We start from the raw sequence: 14955 nt of genomic DNA on the forward strand, positions 1-14955 counted from the left end.
ATAAAAGCCGTTATAACGATCCCCTTTCACATCTTCAACTTGGTCATGACATTTTCTAACATAGTTTCATTTCCTTTGTGTTCACTACTCCCTCCTTTCCTAGCACCTTTTTCCGACTCATCAGTCGTGACCTCCGGGTTGTTAGAAGTATTCGCAGCCGGAGAGTTGTTAGTAGTATTCACTGGCTGAGTTTTGTTAGTGTCGGAGCTGTTAGATTCTTACTGCTTTGGGATGCTAGTAGTATTCACAAACTGGTCAGTTTTGTTGGTGTCGGAATTGTTAAATTCTTGCTGCTTTGGGATGCTGATGGTATTCACTGGCTGAGTTTTGCTGGTGTCAGAACTGTTAGATTCTTGCTGCTTTGGGATGCTAGTAATATTGACAGGCTGAGTTTTGTTGGCGTCAGAACTGTTAAATTCTTCTTGTTTTGGGATGCTAGTAGTATTCACTGGCTGAGTTTTGTTGGTGTCAAAACTGTTAGATTCTTGCTGCTTTGGGATGCTCGTAGTATTCATAGGCTGAGTTTTGTTGGTGTCAGAGCTATTTTCTTGTTGTTTTGGGATGCTAGTAGTATTCACTGGTTGAGTTTTGTCGATGTCAGTCCTGTTAAATTCTTGCTCCTTTGGGATGCTAGTAGTATTCACTGGCTGAGTTTCATTGGTGTCAGAGCTGTTAGATTCTTGCTGCTTTGGGATGATCATTTGGAGACGGTTCTTATATTTGATTTTTAGCTTGCTTGCGTTGTCTATGCTCAGTTCTATGTCTTTCCCATCGGCTTAGAATAAGAACAACAAATTAAAGATTAACAACATTCTACTTTTCCATTGAATACATTTGTTTCTATAAATCTTGTGCGTGTATTTATAGGCTACTAAGAAGAGCAGTTAAACTATGATTCATAGATTTATAAACAGATGATTTATTCTCTAATAAGAAGAAAAGAGTTCAAAGTAACTTCACCAAGTAAGCCTCCAAAGATGATAAAACAGATTGGTGAGAAGAAATTTATCCAATACCTGCAATGTTGATTTTGACATGATCTTTTTCCTCCCATTTACTAACATCTGCAATATTCCCTTCTTTTGTGCCTGGCATTGTTAAGGTATGAAGGAAGCAAAGGGACCAACTTTGTATGTATAGCTAGAAAATGGACCAACTTTTCTTGCTCAACCATGTGAATTTTATTCCAAACTTTTTTCTTTCTTGAATGTTTAGACCTAGGATTGTAACTCATCATAATCTCTAACAGACGAAAGGTACCATTCCTTGCTTTTGAAATCCCACAAATTGTTGGGAATTTAATAAAAGAATCTTTTTGTAAGGATTTGAAAGATTCCAACCATTTTCAAAGTTAAATTTATTTATTCTATTATTATTATTATTACTACATTTAAATTGATCAATTTTTTCTTTTTCCTTTTTCCTTTGAATGAACCTAAGCGTTATTAGAATTATATCTTGAATAATCATCAATTGTTAGTACTCATATGGAGGGATGAAGGGAGACATAAGAGCTTTAGGACTATGTATGTCTTTACGAAACGAACTAATTTTTTTTTCATTTATTTTATTTACCGTAATCTATCTTCATTATTTGATTTACTAGTGCTAAAATTTATATGTTTTGTATTTAGTAAAAAAATTTCATAATACTGGCCACTTGTTGTGGAGTATACTCAAGTTGATGACACGCGCCCACGCATTCATGCTAACTATACAGTAAATGCCCGTTAGTGGTCAGCTGAAGGAAATGGTAATAGGTTAATTCAGAACATTGCCAGTGCTTTTCTCTAGTTGAAGGGTACAAAAATACCTTTGAAAGGAGGAACAAACATGTACTTTAGAAGTCCAAATTTTACAACCATTAATAGTTTTTATAGAGCATGAAGGCTATAGGAAAGCTCTATCCAATACAAACCCCAAAAAAGAAATCATTTCTTGGATTGCAGAGACTCAACTTTGAATCACAACAAAGATTAACAAAACCCTCAACCAAAAGGCACAAAAATATGTAACCCACATGGGTGGATCAAAGGAAATGGAGCCCACAGATAACGGAAACCATATAGTTGGGTGCTGATCAACCCAACAAAAATTAGCATCCTATTCTTTATATATATAATTGTTTCCTCCACGTGTTGTAAGAAACTACCCAAAAACATGCCCATGATTGACCTTATGTTTATCCAAATAAAGGAAGAACAAGGCAAATGGAGTAGCACCTGACAGTTGTGGTGAAGTGGCTCCCCTCTCTTCCCTCCCTGCTTCTCATATTAAATCTCTTTTCTTGATTTAGACAAGTTGCTTTGATTTTTAAATGGGCAATTCATTATTATTTCAGTCCCTACACAAAGGCAAAGGCCAACCCACCCCAACCACGACCGGGGTGTTAGCTTTCAAACACGTAGAGTTAGACCACATCTTTTGTGCTACACCGAGAAAAGAAAAAAAAGGTTTCAAAAAAGTGGGAGAAAGGAAAAACAATTGATGCAAAACCCAGAAGAAAAATAGTGAGAAAAAGTAATGGAAGCAGTTAACATGAGATTAGTAATTTTAATACCATTTTTGGTTATAGTTCCAGCCGTGACTGCCAACATAGGCGACTTCGATGAGGTGTGGCAAACTCGAGCGGAGGAAGCCAGAAAGGCCGCCCTCCAGGCCTATAACCCCCATCCAGAGAAAGTGACAGATAATTTCAACAAGAAGGTCCACAAGTAAGTCCATTTGCTAAAGCATTAACTCAATTACATCATATGCATATTTCAGGTTTTGAGCATTATTAACCAATATTTGATCACAATGGGGCTGTGACTTGGTACAAAAACGTAACATTTTATGGGACAGGAGCTTTGATAGTACAAACCACACAAGGAGGAATTTGAGTAAATTTTCAGGACTATGCATGGCTACCAACCCAATCGACAGGTGCTGGAGATGCCGAAGTGACTGGGCTAGCAACCGCATGAAACTAGCTGATTGTGTGCTTGGGTTTGGGCAGAAGACAACTGGAGGCAAAGGTGGCAAAATTTATGTGGTGACGGATCCGTCTGACAATGACATGGTGAACCCCAAGCCCGGGACTTTACGTCATGCCGCGATCCAGGAGGAGCCACTTTGGATCATATTTGCCCATAGCATGGCAATCAGGCTAAATGAGGAGCTGATCATGACCAGTAATAAAACCATTGATGCCCGTGGAGCCAATGTGCACATTGCCAATGGTGCTGGCTTGACTCTGCAGTTTGTGCATAATATCATCATCCATGGCCTCCACATTCATGATATTAAGGTCGGCAATGGTGGCCTGATCCGGGACTCGGCCAGCCACTATGGCTTCCGCACAAGAAGCGATGGGGATGGTATATCGATTTTCGGGGCCACAAATATTTGGATTGATCATATTTCCATGTCGAATTGTGCTGATGGACTAATAGATGCCATCATGGCATCAACTGCTATTACCATCTCCAACTGCCATTTCACTCACCATAATGAGGTAGTATTATTAATTAATGAATCCTAATTTTCAATGACTATGAAATATCAACTAACATGTTGATTGTACAGGTCATGTTGTTTGGTGCAAGCGACGGTTACTCCGGTGATGCAATCATGCAAATAACAATTACTTTCAACCACTTCGGCCAGGGGTTGACACAAAGGATGCCAAGATGCCGGTGGGGATTCTTCCATGTTGTCAACAATGACTACACACATTGGCTGATGTACGCCATAGGGGGTAGCCACCATCCTACCATACTCAGCCAGGGTAACCGATTCATCGCTCCTCCTGACATTAACTGTAAAGAGGTAAGCACAAGCATGCAAACAGAAGTAACATGAAATACGTGAAGATCATGTTCAGACTGTTCTCAGTGTTCCATGCTTGGTGTGGTGCAGGTGACAAAGAGGGATTACTCACCTGAGAGTGTGTGGAAGAGTTGGACGTGGAGATCACAGGGGGATCTGATGATGAATGGGGCCTTCTTCGTTGAATCTGGAGACCCTAATTTTGATTTCTCAAACAAATATGTGATCAGGGCAAAACCTGGGGCATTTGTCACCAGGCTAACACGCTTTTCGGGTGCTCTTAGCTGCAGAGAAGGGATGCCATGTTAGTATATATACCCATAAAGAGAAACTAGAGTAGAAAATGCAGAGCAAAAACCAATGTATAGTCGCTGCTGCTGCTTTTCTTTTGTTTTTGAGTGAGAGATGAGGGAAAAAGACTGGCATAAGGATGACACCAGGAAGAAGCACAGGAATTTCCAGAAAGGTACAAATGAATCAGTTGATCATTTGTTCAACTTTCCCTGTTGATATATACTGCCTGTAAATTGATATACTGTATTTTCATTCCATTTGTGAATATAGAATAATTGAAGAATAATGTTGAGGGATCAAATATCTCATGGACAACATCAGTAAAGCACATAGGATCAGTCAACAATCAGATTTATATTGCCAATTGAGAGTCTAGAATGATACAAAGGAAGACCTGTTCTGAGGAAATACCAAGGATGATATAACAAGTTGAGCAAAGTGGAGTGTATTAAATACAGAAAATTTATTTTCATCCAACTCCCCGGCAGTACAAGAAATAGTCCCAAACAAATTCATCTCGCCAGATAGCCCCTGCTTTGCTAGGTGGTGACATCTGACTTCTGCAAGTTAATACTAGGGCAAATACTCAGATCGATTAATTGAGTAATGTCAATCCAACACTGGCCCTCTTTTTAGATTCCTGGATCCTCACACCAAAACCAGTCATTTTCAGTTGCAAGAATGAGTATGAAATGGAAGAAACACTCATACTGCTCATGATAATATAATATGGTGCAAAAATACAAGTTTCACATTAGAAAGTAATGCACAAATTATTTCATTAACTCCGATAAATGTTCAATCAAATTACCAAATATCCCAAGTTGGGCTTTCTATGAAACAAGTTACAAGAGAATGTACTTATATCCAGGCCATTTATCATGAATGGAGACAGTGGAAACCAGCCAAAGACAAAAAACTGGCAGTTTAATAACTCCATCCAAAGCTACAAACAGACTGTCTTGAAACTCTTTCTTCTCATAAGAACAGTTCAAATTGAAACCAGGCAACCAGAACATGAGATATGAAACAATTGGCTGAAATGATCTTCCCTTCGATAAAATCCCAATGTCATCTCTTCAGGATATCTGCCACCCCACAAACTAACAATTTTGATTAGTGGTAAGATTAAGATTTGATTTCTTTATAGCCTATAACTTGAAGAAAAACAATTTAATGTATGAATATTTCTCTGTGAAATATCTCTTTCCTCTGATATTTTGAAAGAAAAGGACATTAAATTTGATATCACATGATTCCTTGGGATAACATCTGACTGTGATGTGCAAATGGTTAATGCCTCCAATTAGAAGCAAAGATATGCATAAATGCAAATGAATATCCCAGAAGCATCATTGGATCATCGGACAAAGTCTCATACTTGTTTTCATTTTAATAAAAGAAAAATATACTTCCCAACCAGTGAATTGGAAATTTCATGAATTGCAGTAGCTTAATGACATAATGATCACACTGAACAACCTAAAATCTTGTCAATGACCAAAAGAATGGATAAGACTATTCAAAGTTTACTGTTGGTAAGGTTGGCCAATTCCTGTAGTTATATGCACCACCAATTGACCTTGGTCTAAAGGAATTCCATTATACCAGTCATCATGGTATTTAGGACTTAAAGGGCCCCCTATAAATATTTTCAAGAATAAATTGGGCATTGCACTAGTGACTCCACCAATCAAATTGAAAATAGCTCAAGCAAACCAGAACCAGTTCAGTGAATATATTTTGAACAAAATAAATGTGAAGATAAATTCATGATTCCGATTTCTGGATGCAAGGAATTCTGGCAGTCCTGAGGATTCTAAAGTTTAATATCATCAGTGTTGGCTCTTGTCATTATTTTATTTTACTTCATTGCAGGAGGATTAATGCAAGGCTTACGTGATAACAGAGCATATGAAGGACTTGAGGGACTAATGCAAGGAACAGTATAAAGAGAAGTTTTGTGTTGTTCAAACACACAAGATGCAGAATTCAGAAGATATTTGGTGGTAAACCCAAACATGATAAGGATTCTCAATCAAATTTCTTAGCATACCAACACCTCAAAAAGAAAATCGTGCCTTTTCAGTTCACCATCCAAAAACAAAGTTTAAAGAGATCCCACAGATCAGAAACCTTTCTGTTAGAATCACTAACCTTTTAGGTGATTCTGCCTGTGTTATCACGTCCTTGTATCAGGAGAGAGGCACCTCAACTTTTATTGGTTTGGTGAACTGCAAGAGGCACCAAGACACATAGAATGGGTTTTAGCATCCATTATTGTTGTTCATCATAAATATCAATGGCATAAAGTTATCAATTCTTCACACCCTTTTACATTCTGTATATGATTGTGTTTGCAATGCCTATAAACTATAAGATAGAGTTCCATCCACATGCATACATGTATATCTAAATAGAAGGGGAAAAATGGACCTGAGATACACATGCCTACATGCACATCTTTAAATTTTCTTTTCTTTAAAAAACAAAATAAACACCTGAGATATCTTGAGCTCCAGCTCCTCCCACTCTAAAGATGAATTGCTTCCTCTAACTATCCCAGTTCCAGCATAGATTAATCCACCAAGACCCTGGGAAACAAATTGGTCGGCTTAAGCATGCCAACAAATTTTATGTACAATTAAACAGATGTTCTTAAAGTACTTTGGAGACCTTAAACCAATCCTCTTAATGGTAACTACAATGAATTTATTCAAAACCTTGTTGAATTTGAGTTGTCATTTGGAAGTAACATGGAACAAGTCTAATTCTTACTCCAACAGCATAATTTGCAAATCTAAGAGAAAGGTAGTAGCTAAGAAAGGAAGATTTACTTAGTTTACCTTCTCCACTAAGGCTGACCTGATCCCAACTGCAAACTCAGTCTCTCCTCCACCAAACCATCCAACTGGACCGGCAAACATTCCTCGGTCAAACATTTCTGGAAAACATATTTAAGAATAAACTTTGATTTCCATTGGAAGGAACCAAAAAACAATTCATGGGTTGTTTCTTATGTGTATCAAGATTACAGTTCTGACTCATTAAAGAACAATAACCATAAGATTCACAAATGGTTTTTAATCCACCTGTACTGTGGAAATACATGCTAGTAAAAAGGGAGAAAAAGATTAAATTCCTAAAATCCAAAATAATAGTAAGATACCATGCCTACCCAATGTTTTCTAATTTAATTCTACAGTATCTTTGGTGCATAACCTAGGGATGAAATTGAGGTGAGATTTAAATTTGAATTTTACAACCCCCAATCCCAAATCCCTTAACTCATAACAGAGGCACAGTTCTGTGGCATAACTGAAATTCCAACTCAGATTCAAGGATGAAACTTCAATTTTCAAGAGAGCTTCACAACTTCTAATGAGACCAGTGTTATTCATGTTGCAATATTAATGGATTTAAGGAAAAAAACCGAAACCCTACGTAAGCTCAATAGAAATGAAGGCCTGGGACAAACTACTACTTCACCAATGTCACAGCCATGTGATTAGTACCATCATGACTACATTCACCAAATTACTTCCCCATCACATCCATCAAAAATACCACCACCCCCATTTCCTCTTTGCACCACCAGATTCACAAGCACAACCACAACTACCGCCAGCACCACATTAATGACATCACATTAATAACACTAGCCCATCAATGCCACTACCAGAGTATCACTACAAGCAGCAACAGCTCAGCAACCACAACAACTATATTAACAAATAGCATTGACTCCCTTAAACAGTATAATTCTAATTTTGTGAATTTTAAGATTCTTATAGGCTCAATTCTTAGAATTGGAAATTTTGAGCAATTTAAGTTTTCTGCACTCAGTGGTGGAAATCTAGCCTCTGTTATGGTCAACTATGTGGTTCTTTTTCTTTTTATGAACTATTTTGAATTAACATATCAAACAATTAACTACATAAATGCATAGGAATCAAATATGGCTAACTATGGAACAAGCAGGAATGTCAACTTAAATTGTGAAAGTACCAAATAATAATTGATGATGATGATAATAATAATAAACAAATGGAATTTACATGGATGGAGATTGAGGCATGTGTTAGAAAATCTGTCCTTGGAAAATTTGCCCTACACAGACTAACTCCAATCATTATACAGTTTGGGTTATCCAACTTTCTCCCAAATAAAATGCAAAACACCCTAAGATGCTAAGCGCAAAAGAAAAAAATGAGATGACAATGTTGGTAAAATTACTGACAACTTTCCAATGAATGTTGAGTCTATCACACTGTAATGCACCCTCCAATCTTTCACCTACAAACCATGATGCCAAACCTTCAAGCATAAACTTACTATGGACTATACATGACAAGGTTAACTATAAGTATGACTAGTGAAATTATAATGTCGCTTTTCGAGGTTGTGAAGCACATCAGCATGACCCTTCAGTCTCTGAAATGTGAGTTATTTATTGCATTCAAGGTGAGGCTGACTGTAAGTATATTGTGATGTCCCACATCGGATAGGAGAGGAAGTTCCTGGCGCTATATATGTAGAGGCACCTCTTAACCAAGTAGACGTGTTTTAAAGCCGTAAGGGCCCCTTTGGGCCCAAAGCGGATAATATCTACATGGTTGGGTGCGGGTCGTTACAAATGGTATCAGAGCCGATCCCCGACCCCGGTGTGGGGGTTTGTTTGGCTTTGTCTGTTTGGCCCCGCAATCCCATGGGACACAACGAGGACGTTGTGTCTGCATGGGGGGGGGTATTTGTGATGTCCCACATCGGATAGGGGAGGAAGTTCCTGGCGCTATATATGGAGAGACTCCTCTTAACCAAGTAGACGCGTTTTAAAGCCGTGAGGCCCCTTTGGGCCCAAAGCGGACAATATTTACATGGTTGGGTGCGGGTCATTACATATATTGTACTTCCTTTTCTACAAGAAGGAAACTAAAAGTTATTTTCATCTCCCATTATTTTGCACATTATAACTTGGCTAAAGTTACAAATTTCTTCTTTAGAATTAAAATCATAATTGAATTCATTGGAGTAATTAGTAAATTAACCCAAGAAGGAAAAAGAATGGTTACAACATGGAAAAAAACAAAATTATACGTGCATACCAGTTTCAGCGATTAAAAGCCGTGCTTCTTCTCTAGGAAACCCACAAACTGCTGGAGTTGGGTGAAGAGAAGACAAGATGTCAAACTGGAAAACAAAAAAGAGCAAACAAGCGAATCTTGTAATCAACAAAAGTTAAGCTAGAGCTGGTGTTGAGATCTCCCACGGATGAACAGTTTGAAACATTCAACATCTAGAAAAAACTTAAGAACACACTATACATCCATGGAAAGTTGAAGCTCAGGAAGAAGACAGTATTCTAAGCAATGCAAATACAGAGCTGAGGAAGTAAAGATTGAAATTGAATTGAAAGTCCATCAAAACATACTATCATGAAGGGAACTTGATCATGGAACAGTACAGGACATTGATATTCACCTCATCATCTTCACTTCTCAATCGTCCTGACAATTGGGCATATAGATGTTGAATTCTGGGGAGTTTTCGAATTGCTTTCTTTGGTTCAACCCACACCGTGCTGCATATGGCCTGAAAAGCAGAAAACAAGTAGAGAAATATTCACTCATTAAATAGTTAATATAGTGTACTCCACAAGCCATAAAAAAGTTAGAGGCATGTGTGTCATGGATGCATGAACAATCAATGTCCAATTATTCAAAAAGGCTCCAAGCCGATAGTTTAGCTAAAACAAAAAACTAAATATCGACAAAAGAATATCTGTATAAGAAAGAAACACTATAGATTTCCTTGAAAATGTATCCCAAAGTCATCCCACCTCCAGCTTTCTTTGTATGCTCTCTCGTACAATAGAAAACTCAAAGTCTTCCTTGGGACTGCAAAAATAAATAACAATGAAGTGATATAACTAGAAGTTCGAGTGATCAAAGATAGGTTAGGGCAAAAAATTTTGAATTGTTAAATATGATAAATCTCTCCATGTATTCTTTTGTTCTTTTTTTTTTTTTTTTTTCCAAGTCTAAAAGGACAAAAGTAAACCTTGAAAGTAAATCAAGTTCTATTTGAAGATCCTGAGCCTTTGATCCACCTCTAGCACGGGTTCCAGCCAAAGCCTCACTGTGGATGCAAAGCCGTTTTCGGTGAAATAGTTGCTCTGGCTATTCACAGAGTTCCATAGAAGTAAATACTAGAAGGTAGCCACTTAAGCTCAACATCAATCGTAAAAAGGTATACTGGATATCTTCAAAAGCTCTGCTTCTTCATAAGTTGAACATAGAGAAATTCAGATATATTTACAACTGATAATAATTTTAGGGCAGAATTTTTTTATCTACAGTTATCTGAGGGCAAGCAATATATTAGGTTTTTAAGCAAGATAAATAATGTAATTTAAAGTCTGATACCAAGAGCACTCCATCAGAGGATTGTTTTATGGAAATTGCATATTCCAGATAGTATCACCTTTCTCACATCATAGCATGCGCAATGTCACTAGTACTAATTACAAAACTTAAACAATCACAACAATTTCACAGTCATAGCATGTACAATATCACTAGCACTAAATACAAAATTAAATAATCACAACAACTACATTATGAGCATGAAATCATATGTCAATCATTGTAACAATGATCAATTTTAACTGATTGGCTTTCCTAAGACCTAACATTAATATTCCTTGGATCTAATGATTACCCCATTGACTAAAAGTATAAGTTTCCTTCAAAACACTAGTATTGTTTCATATATTATTCTGTTTACATTCTAGATATTTCAATACTTTTTACTACAGAAGATTTTAAAAATATAATTTTTTTTCAATAACTTTTATTGGTTATATATGATAGATTTGTAATAACAAGGTATGATTTTCTATCACAAAACTCAAAATGGTGGTGGCATATACTTAATATGTTGCTACATCAAATGACATATTATCAAGATGCATAAAATTAAGTGGGACAAAGGAGCGAGTCCAGACTCCAAATGATTATCCTTAGGTGAATTGCTTCACCCAACTACTTAGAACACCTCTCAACTACAACCAGAAAGACCGCCAGAAATAATGCAAAACCTATTTTATCAGAAAAGTTTTCTGGAATAAACAGCAAATAATCATATAAAAGCATACAACCATGCAGAGAAAGGAGTAAATAAGCTTTATTGTTACATAATAAGATAAAGATAGCTTACAGTGTTCCCAATAAATGCTGGTGCATCAGGTGGCTGAAGAAAGAACTGGTAAGCATTTTGTCCCTCAACCTGCAGAAGCTTAGGTCAATCATGCTTGCTAATTTCACAACTATACAGAACATGTTGAAGTTTCCACTGAATATGACACTAAGATTAAAAAAAATACCTGTAAACAAGCCAACCATGCTATAGGGTCAATATGAGAAGTAGTCACAACCCTGCTGCTACGTGCAAGTACCACCTAAAAATTTCCATGGAAAAGTTGATGCACTTAAGGATAACTTACAAGGAAATAAGGTAAAAAAGGTAGAATGAATATAGTAGAAATTTAACCATCAGCCAAAAAATAGGCACTATTGTATCACCTACCAGTGGTTGGAGCATCTTTCTAGCTGCCACTAAAACTGGTTGACCCTAAAAAGAGGCCAGCAAAATTAAAGGGAGTAGCATATAGCTTCTTCAATACCTTAATGAGGGGTGAGTCAGCTCTGCCAATTATCTGCAAAGCTCTATTAACAGCAAGATTCCAAGATGCCTTACTAGGAACATGACTATTGCTGAGGACAAATGTTTTACAAACTTCTTTCCTCAACTTCCCAACAATAGAAGAAACCTGCATTTAGATATGAAAAAACTTATAATATGTAACTCAAAATTGACAAATCAGCTACTTCTAAAATGGCAACTGTATCCCAATCTTATGAACCTGGCACATTGTAGCTTGAAGTGCACCAATTGCCTTTTCCCATGTCCATGAAAGGGCATTATCCCATGCAATAGTTGTAGCAAGAACTGAACTTCCTTCAAGCTCATTAAACTCCACCTGTCATTTAGTAAGATGTAATATTTTTATTTTTTGTTTTCCAAATATCCAAAAAAAAAAATAAAGATGCATATTTTCCCTATGAATCTCTGGTTTAGAAATAGAGCTACTTCCATTTTTTTCTTTTGTCTCATGGTTAATTTATTAAATTTTTTATGGACCTGAACACATGGGATAAAAACTATCCAACATAACACGTGCATCACATGTGCCCTTCAAGCTAGTATGCTTTAAAATACACAATGCCAATTGTATACTGATAGAGTTATTCTTGGGCTCATTGGTTGAGAGCCCAAGAATGCACATCAAAAAAGAGTCCCGATTGTGGGGATAGACTCTAATTCTGATATCAATATTTGAACCAAATGAAGACGATTTCCATATCTGATATATCTCACAGTTGAATCTATATTCTAAGTTCGTCCTATCTGGGAAGGTCTATAAAAAGGGGACACTCTTTCTGTCAGAAGACAACAACAACGAGCTGTGAGCCTTCTCTCAGTCATTCCCTCTTTAGCTTTTAGGCAGTGGAAATACAGTATTTGTTCACTAACTATTGAACAACCACACTGTGTATCGTGAATTCAAACTTCGGCAACTCAGTTATTTTTACATTTTAATTTCAGTCTGATAGGAGTTTATATAAAGATGGTGCACCTGAGGAACCACAAAGTAGAATGAACCAAAAGCCCTCCATTCAGATGATACATTAGCTCTTGGATCAAACCGAATAGCCCCGTATGCACGAATTAAAGGGCATTTCTTGGAAAGAAACCTTCAATCAAAAGAAAATAAATTAGCAAATCACTCCTATGCATATAGATCGAACTTCAAAATTAGTAAAGAAAGTCAATCAAGCGTAAAAACACGTGGTAGCAATCTAAGCCTAGAATTTCATATTCAAATAAAACGAAAACCATTCAAAAGCAGTACCTCTTTATGGACTTCCAATCGTCCAATGAGAATGGATGAATATGTCGGAAGAACACTGCAGCGCCGATGCCGGCGACCCTAACCAAATCGTGGTCCTCTAAACCGTTGCCATCTCCGTTGACGGAGTCTATGAATGGATCAAAACTGCTACTTTGGCTTCTACTGGAGAAGAAACAGCGGGGAAGAAGCTCTTGTTGAGCGTGGAGCCAATCAATTGCTTCAATTTTCTGTTGAATTGGGACCTTCAAACACCAATTGCAGGATTTGCACCAACCGTCAGAATTAGGGTTTTGAAACCTATTATTTACGCGGGAAAGGCCTATTTTCTATGATTTTGCATCGAAGCCACTGGACTTTGACGTATTCGCAACTTTGGATCAATATTATGTTATATTACGCATGTGATTTCACAGGTTTATCCCATTTAAATTCTTTTATGAATCATCATGACTACATTAAAAATTACTATTTTAATTTTTTTTTTAATATTTATAGCAAATAAAAAAGCGAAATAAATCTCAAATGAATATAAGAACAAAATATGGTACAAAGATGTCATTCTTTGTATGTTACCTAAACACATTGCATGGAGAGAGGTGGGATTTTGGAAGGAAGGATGAAGAAATCATGCGTTTCAAGTTCGAACCCCAATTGGTGATTCTTATGGGTAAGATTTCATTCCACGTGGTTGGACGGGAGCCAACCACTTGGCAAAATCCCATTTCCCAACTGGATTCAGCTTTCAGCTATTAGCCTACTGCAGATAAGTCTCACTCCGGCCTCCCTTTTTCAGTACTCAAAAACTGAACAGGGAAATGGAAGGACTAAGGAGAAGGGGAAGGAGAAGCATACCTGGAGACGTAGAATCCCGGAGGTGAAGGGAGGTGGGTCGGATTTCAAGTGGGAGATGGCGGAGCTGAGGGTGTCGAGGGCGAGTGAGTGCGTTGAAACGCCTGGAAACGTCCGAGTCTGGATGGTTCCAATGGGAATTTTGGGGTCTCCTTGGCAACCATTCATCGACAGTGAACACGACTCATACCTCTGCGCCCGTTTCACAACCTTACAGTTACTTTACACAATTATAACACCGAAAACATACAAATGAAATAAAATGAATCAAGAAAGCCGATGTTAATTTACTTGATGGAATACATGAAGCGAGTGGCTGGTAGGGTGCGGTGAGCTTCCGAGGTGGCCCTTCCTTAAATCTAGATCCATGAACCGCCCAGCTGCTGCTGCTGCCATGATGACTATTTTTGGGTATCCGCTTCTTCCCAGGCTTGCTGTCAACTCATCTTATATAGATTCCCAATTCCTTCCTTTACGATCATTATAATTTATAAACAATAGAACTTAAATCACCCACCCGTTTCTGAGGGATCCGGCCGCCATGTAGGAAGGGGTCACAATTCGTGTTTATGGTCGTGTCAAACCTCCGTCATTGGATTAGTTAGTTCAATCCATACACCACATAAATAACAATCCGATTAAAAATATAAACATAAATACAATATTATTATTAAATTGTTGAACCTAATAAAATAACGATTATAACCCACAAAGTGATAAGTAATTTGGGTATAGACTTGAAAACCTCCTCTCCGCTTATAGAAATGTTGGCCGTCTTTTAATAATCAAATCAAGTTAAATTTTGTATAAATTTAAATAACTAATCTCTTAATCGAGCATATTTATATTAATTAATATGATTGTTAAATAGATTAATTTGGGTTAAATTCGCATTATATAGACTAGTTTAAAAATAACATATTTATTAAGTGAATTATGCAAGTTAATGTCAATTTAACTCAAACACGATTATACTTAATTAAACCCATAAAAATTATATTGGGTTGGATTCATATTTGTGAATCATA

General features: G+C 37.1%; 3 protein-coding genes across 21 annotated transcripts; 1 reads left to right on the plus strand and 2 right to left on the minus strand.

Moving 5' to 3' along the window:
- Nucleotides 1-218: 218 nt before the first annotated feature.
- LOC132252838 (uncharacterized) lies at nucleotides 219-1095 on the minus strand. Its single transcript, XM_059734188.1, has 2 exons — nucleotides 1017-1095; nucleotides 219-775 (listed from the first exon to the last, which is right to left on the minus strand). Exons 1-2 carry the CDS (start codon nucleotides 1093-1095, stop codon nucleotides 219-221), a joined length of 636 nt encoding a protein of 211 aa, XP_059590171.1.
- Nucleotides 1096-1495: 400 nt separating this feature from the next.
- On the plus strand, nucleotides 1496-4119 carry LOC100267345 (pectate lyase). The gene is given in 4 exon segments (XM_059734189.1): nucleotides 1496-1526; nucleotides 2775-3496; nucleotides 3568-3810; nucleotides 3901-4119. Coding segments are annotated over 4 exon segments (1215 nt in total).
- LOC100243400 (isochorismate synthase 2, chloroplastic) lies at nucleotides 2708-14676 on the minus strand. 19 transcript variants are annotated; one of them, XR_009464566.1, is made up of 18 exons: nucleotides 14219-14603; nucleotides 13931-14137; nucleotides 13079-13320; nucleotides 12803-12920; nucleotides 12029-12145; nucleotides 11789-11935; nucleotides 11489-11563; nucleotides 11323-11391; nucleotides 10165-10283; nucleotides 9944-10001; nucleotides 9586-9696; nucleotides 9210-9294; nucleotides 6951-7048; nucleotides 6606-6698; nucleotides 6262-6338; nucleotides 3923-4744; nucleotides 3553-3800; nucleotides 2708-3471 (listed from the first exon to the last, which is right to left on the minus strand). XR_009464566.1 is itself a non-coding variant. In XM_002267645.5 (16 exons), exons 1-15 carry the CDS (start codon nucleotides 14321-14323, stop codon nucleotides 6300-6302), a joined length of 1683 nt encoding a protein of 560 aa, XP_002267681.2. In that variant the 5' UTR covers nucleotides 14324-14603; the 3' UTR covers nucleotides 5013-5207; nucleotides 6262-6299. The 19 variants fall into 19 exon arrangements, 12 of the variants coding, with proteins under 12 accessions (XP_019082182.1, XP_010663405.1, XP_019082184.1 ...); XR_009464567.1 differs by having other exon boundaries at nucleotides 2708-3790; XR_009464565.1 differs by having other exon boundaries at nucleotides 2708-3800.
- Between the last annotated feature and the right edge of the window lie 279 nt (nucleotides 14677-14955).

The sequence above is a fragment of the Vitis vinifera genome, chromosome 17 (genome assembly GCF_030704535.1).
Source record: "Vitis vinifera cultivar Pinot Noir 40024 chromosome 17, ASM3070453v1".
In the NCBI taxonomy this organism is placed as follows: Eukaryota; Viridiplantae; Streptophyta; class Magnoliopsida; order Vitales; family Vitaceae; genus Vitis; species Vitis vinifera.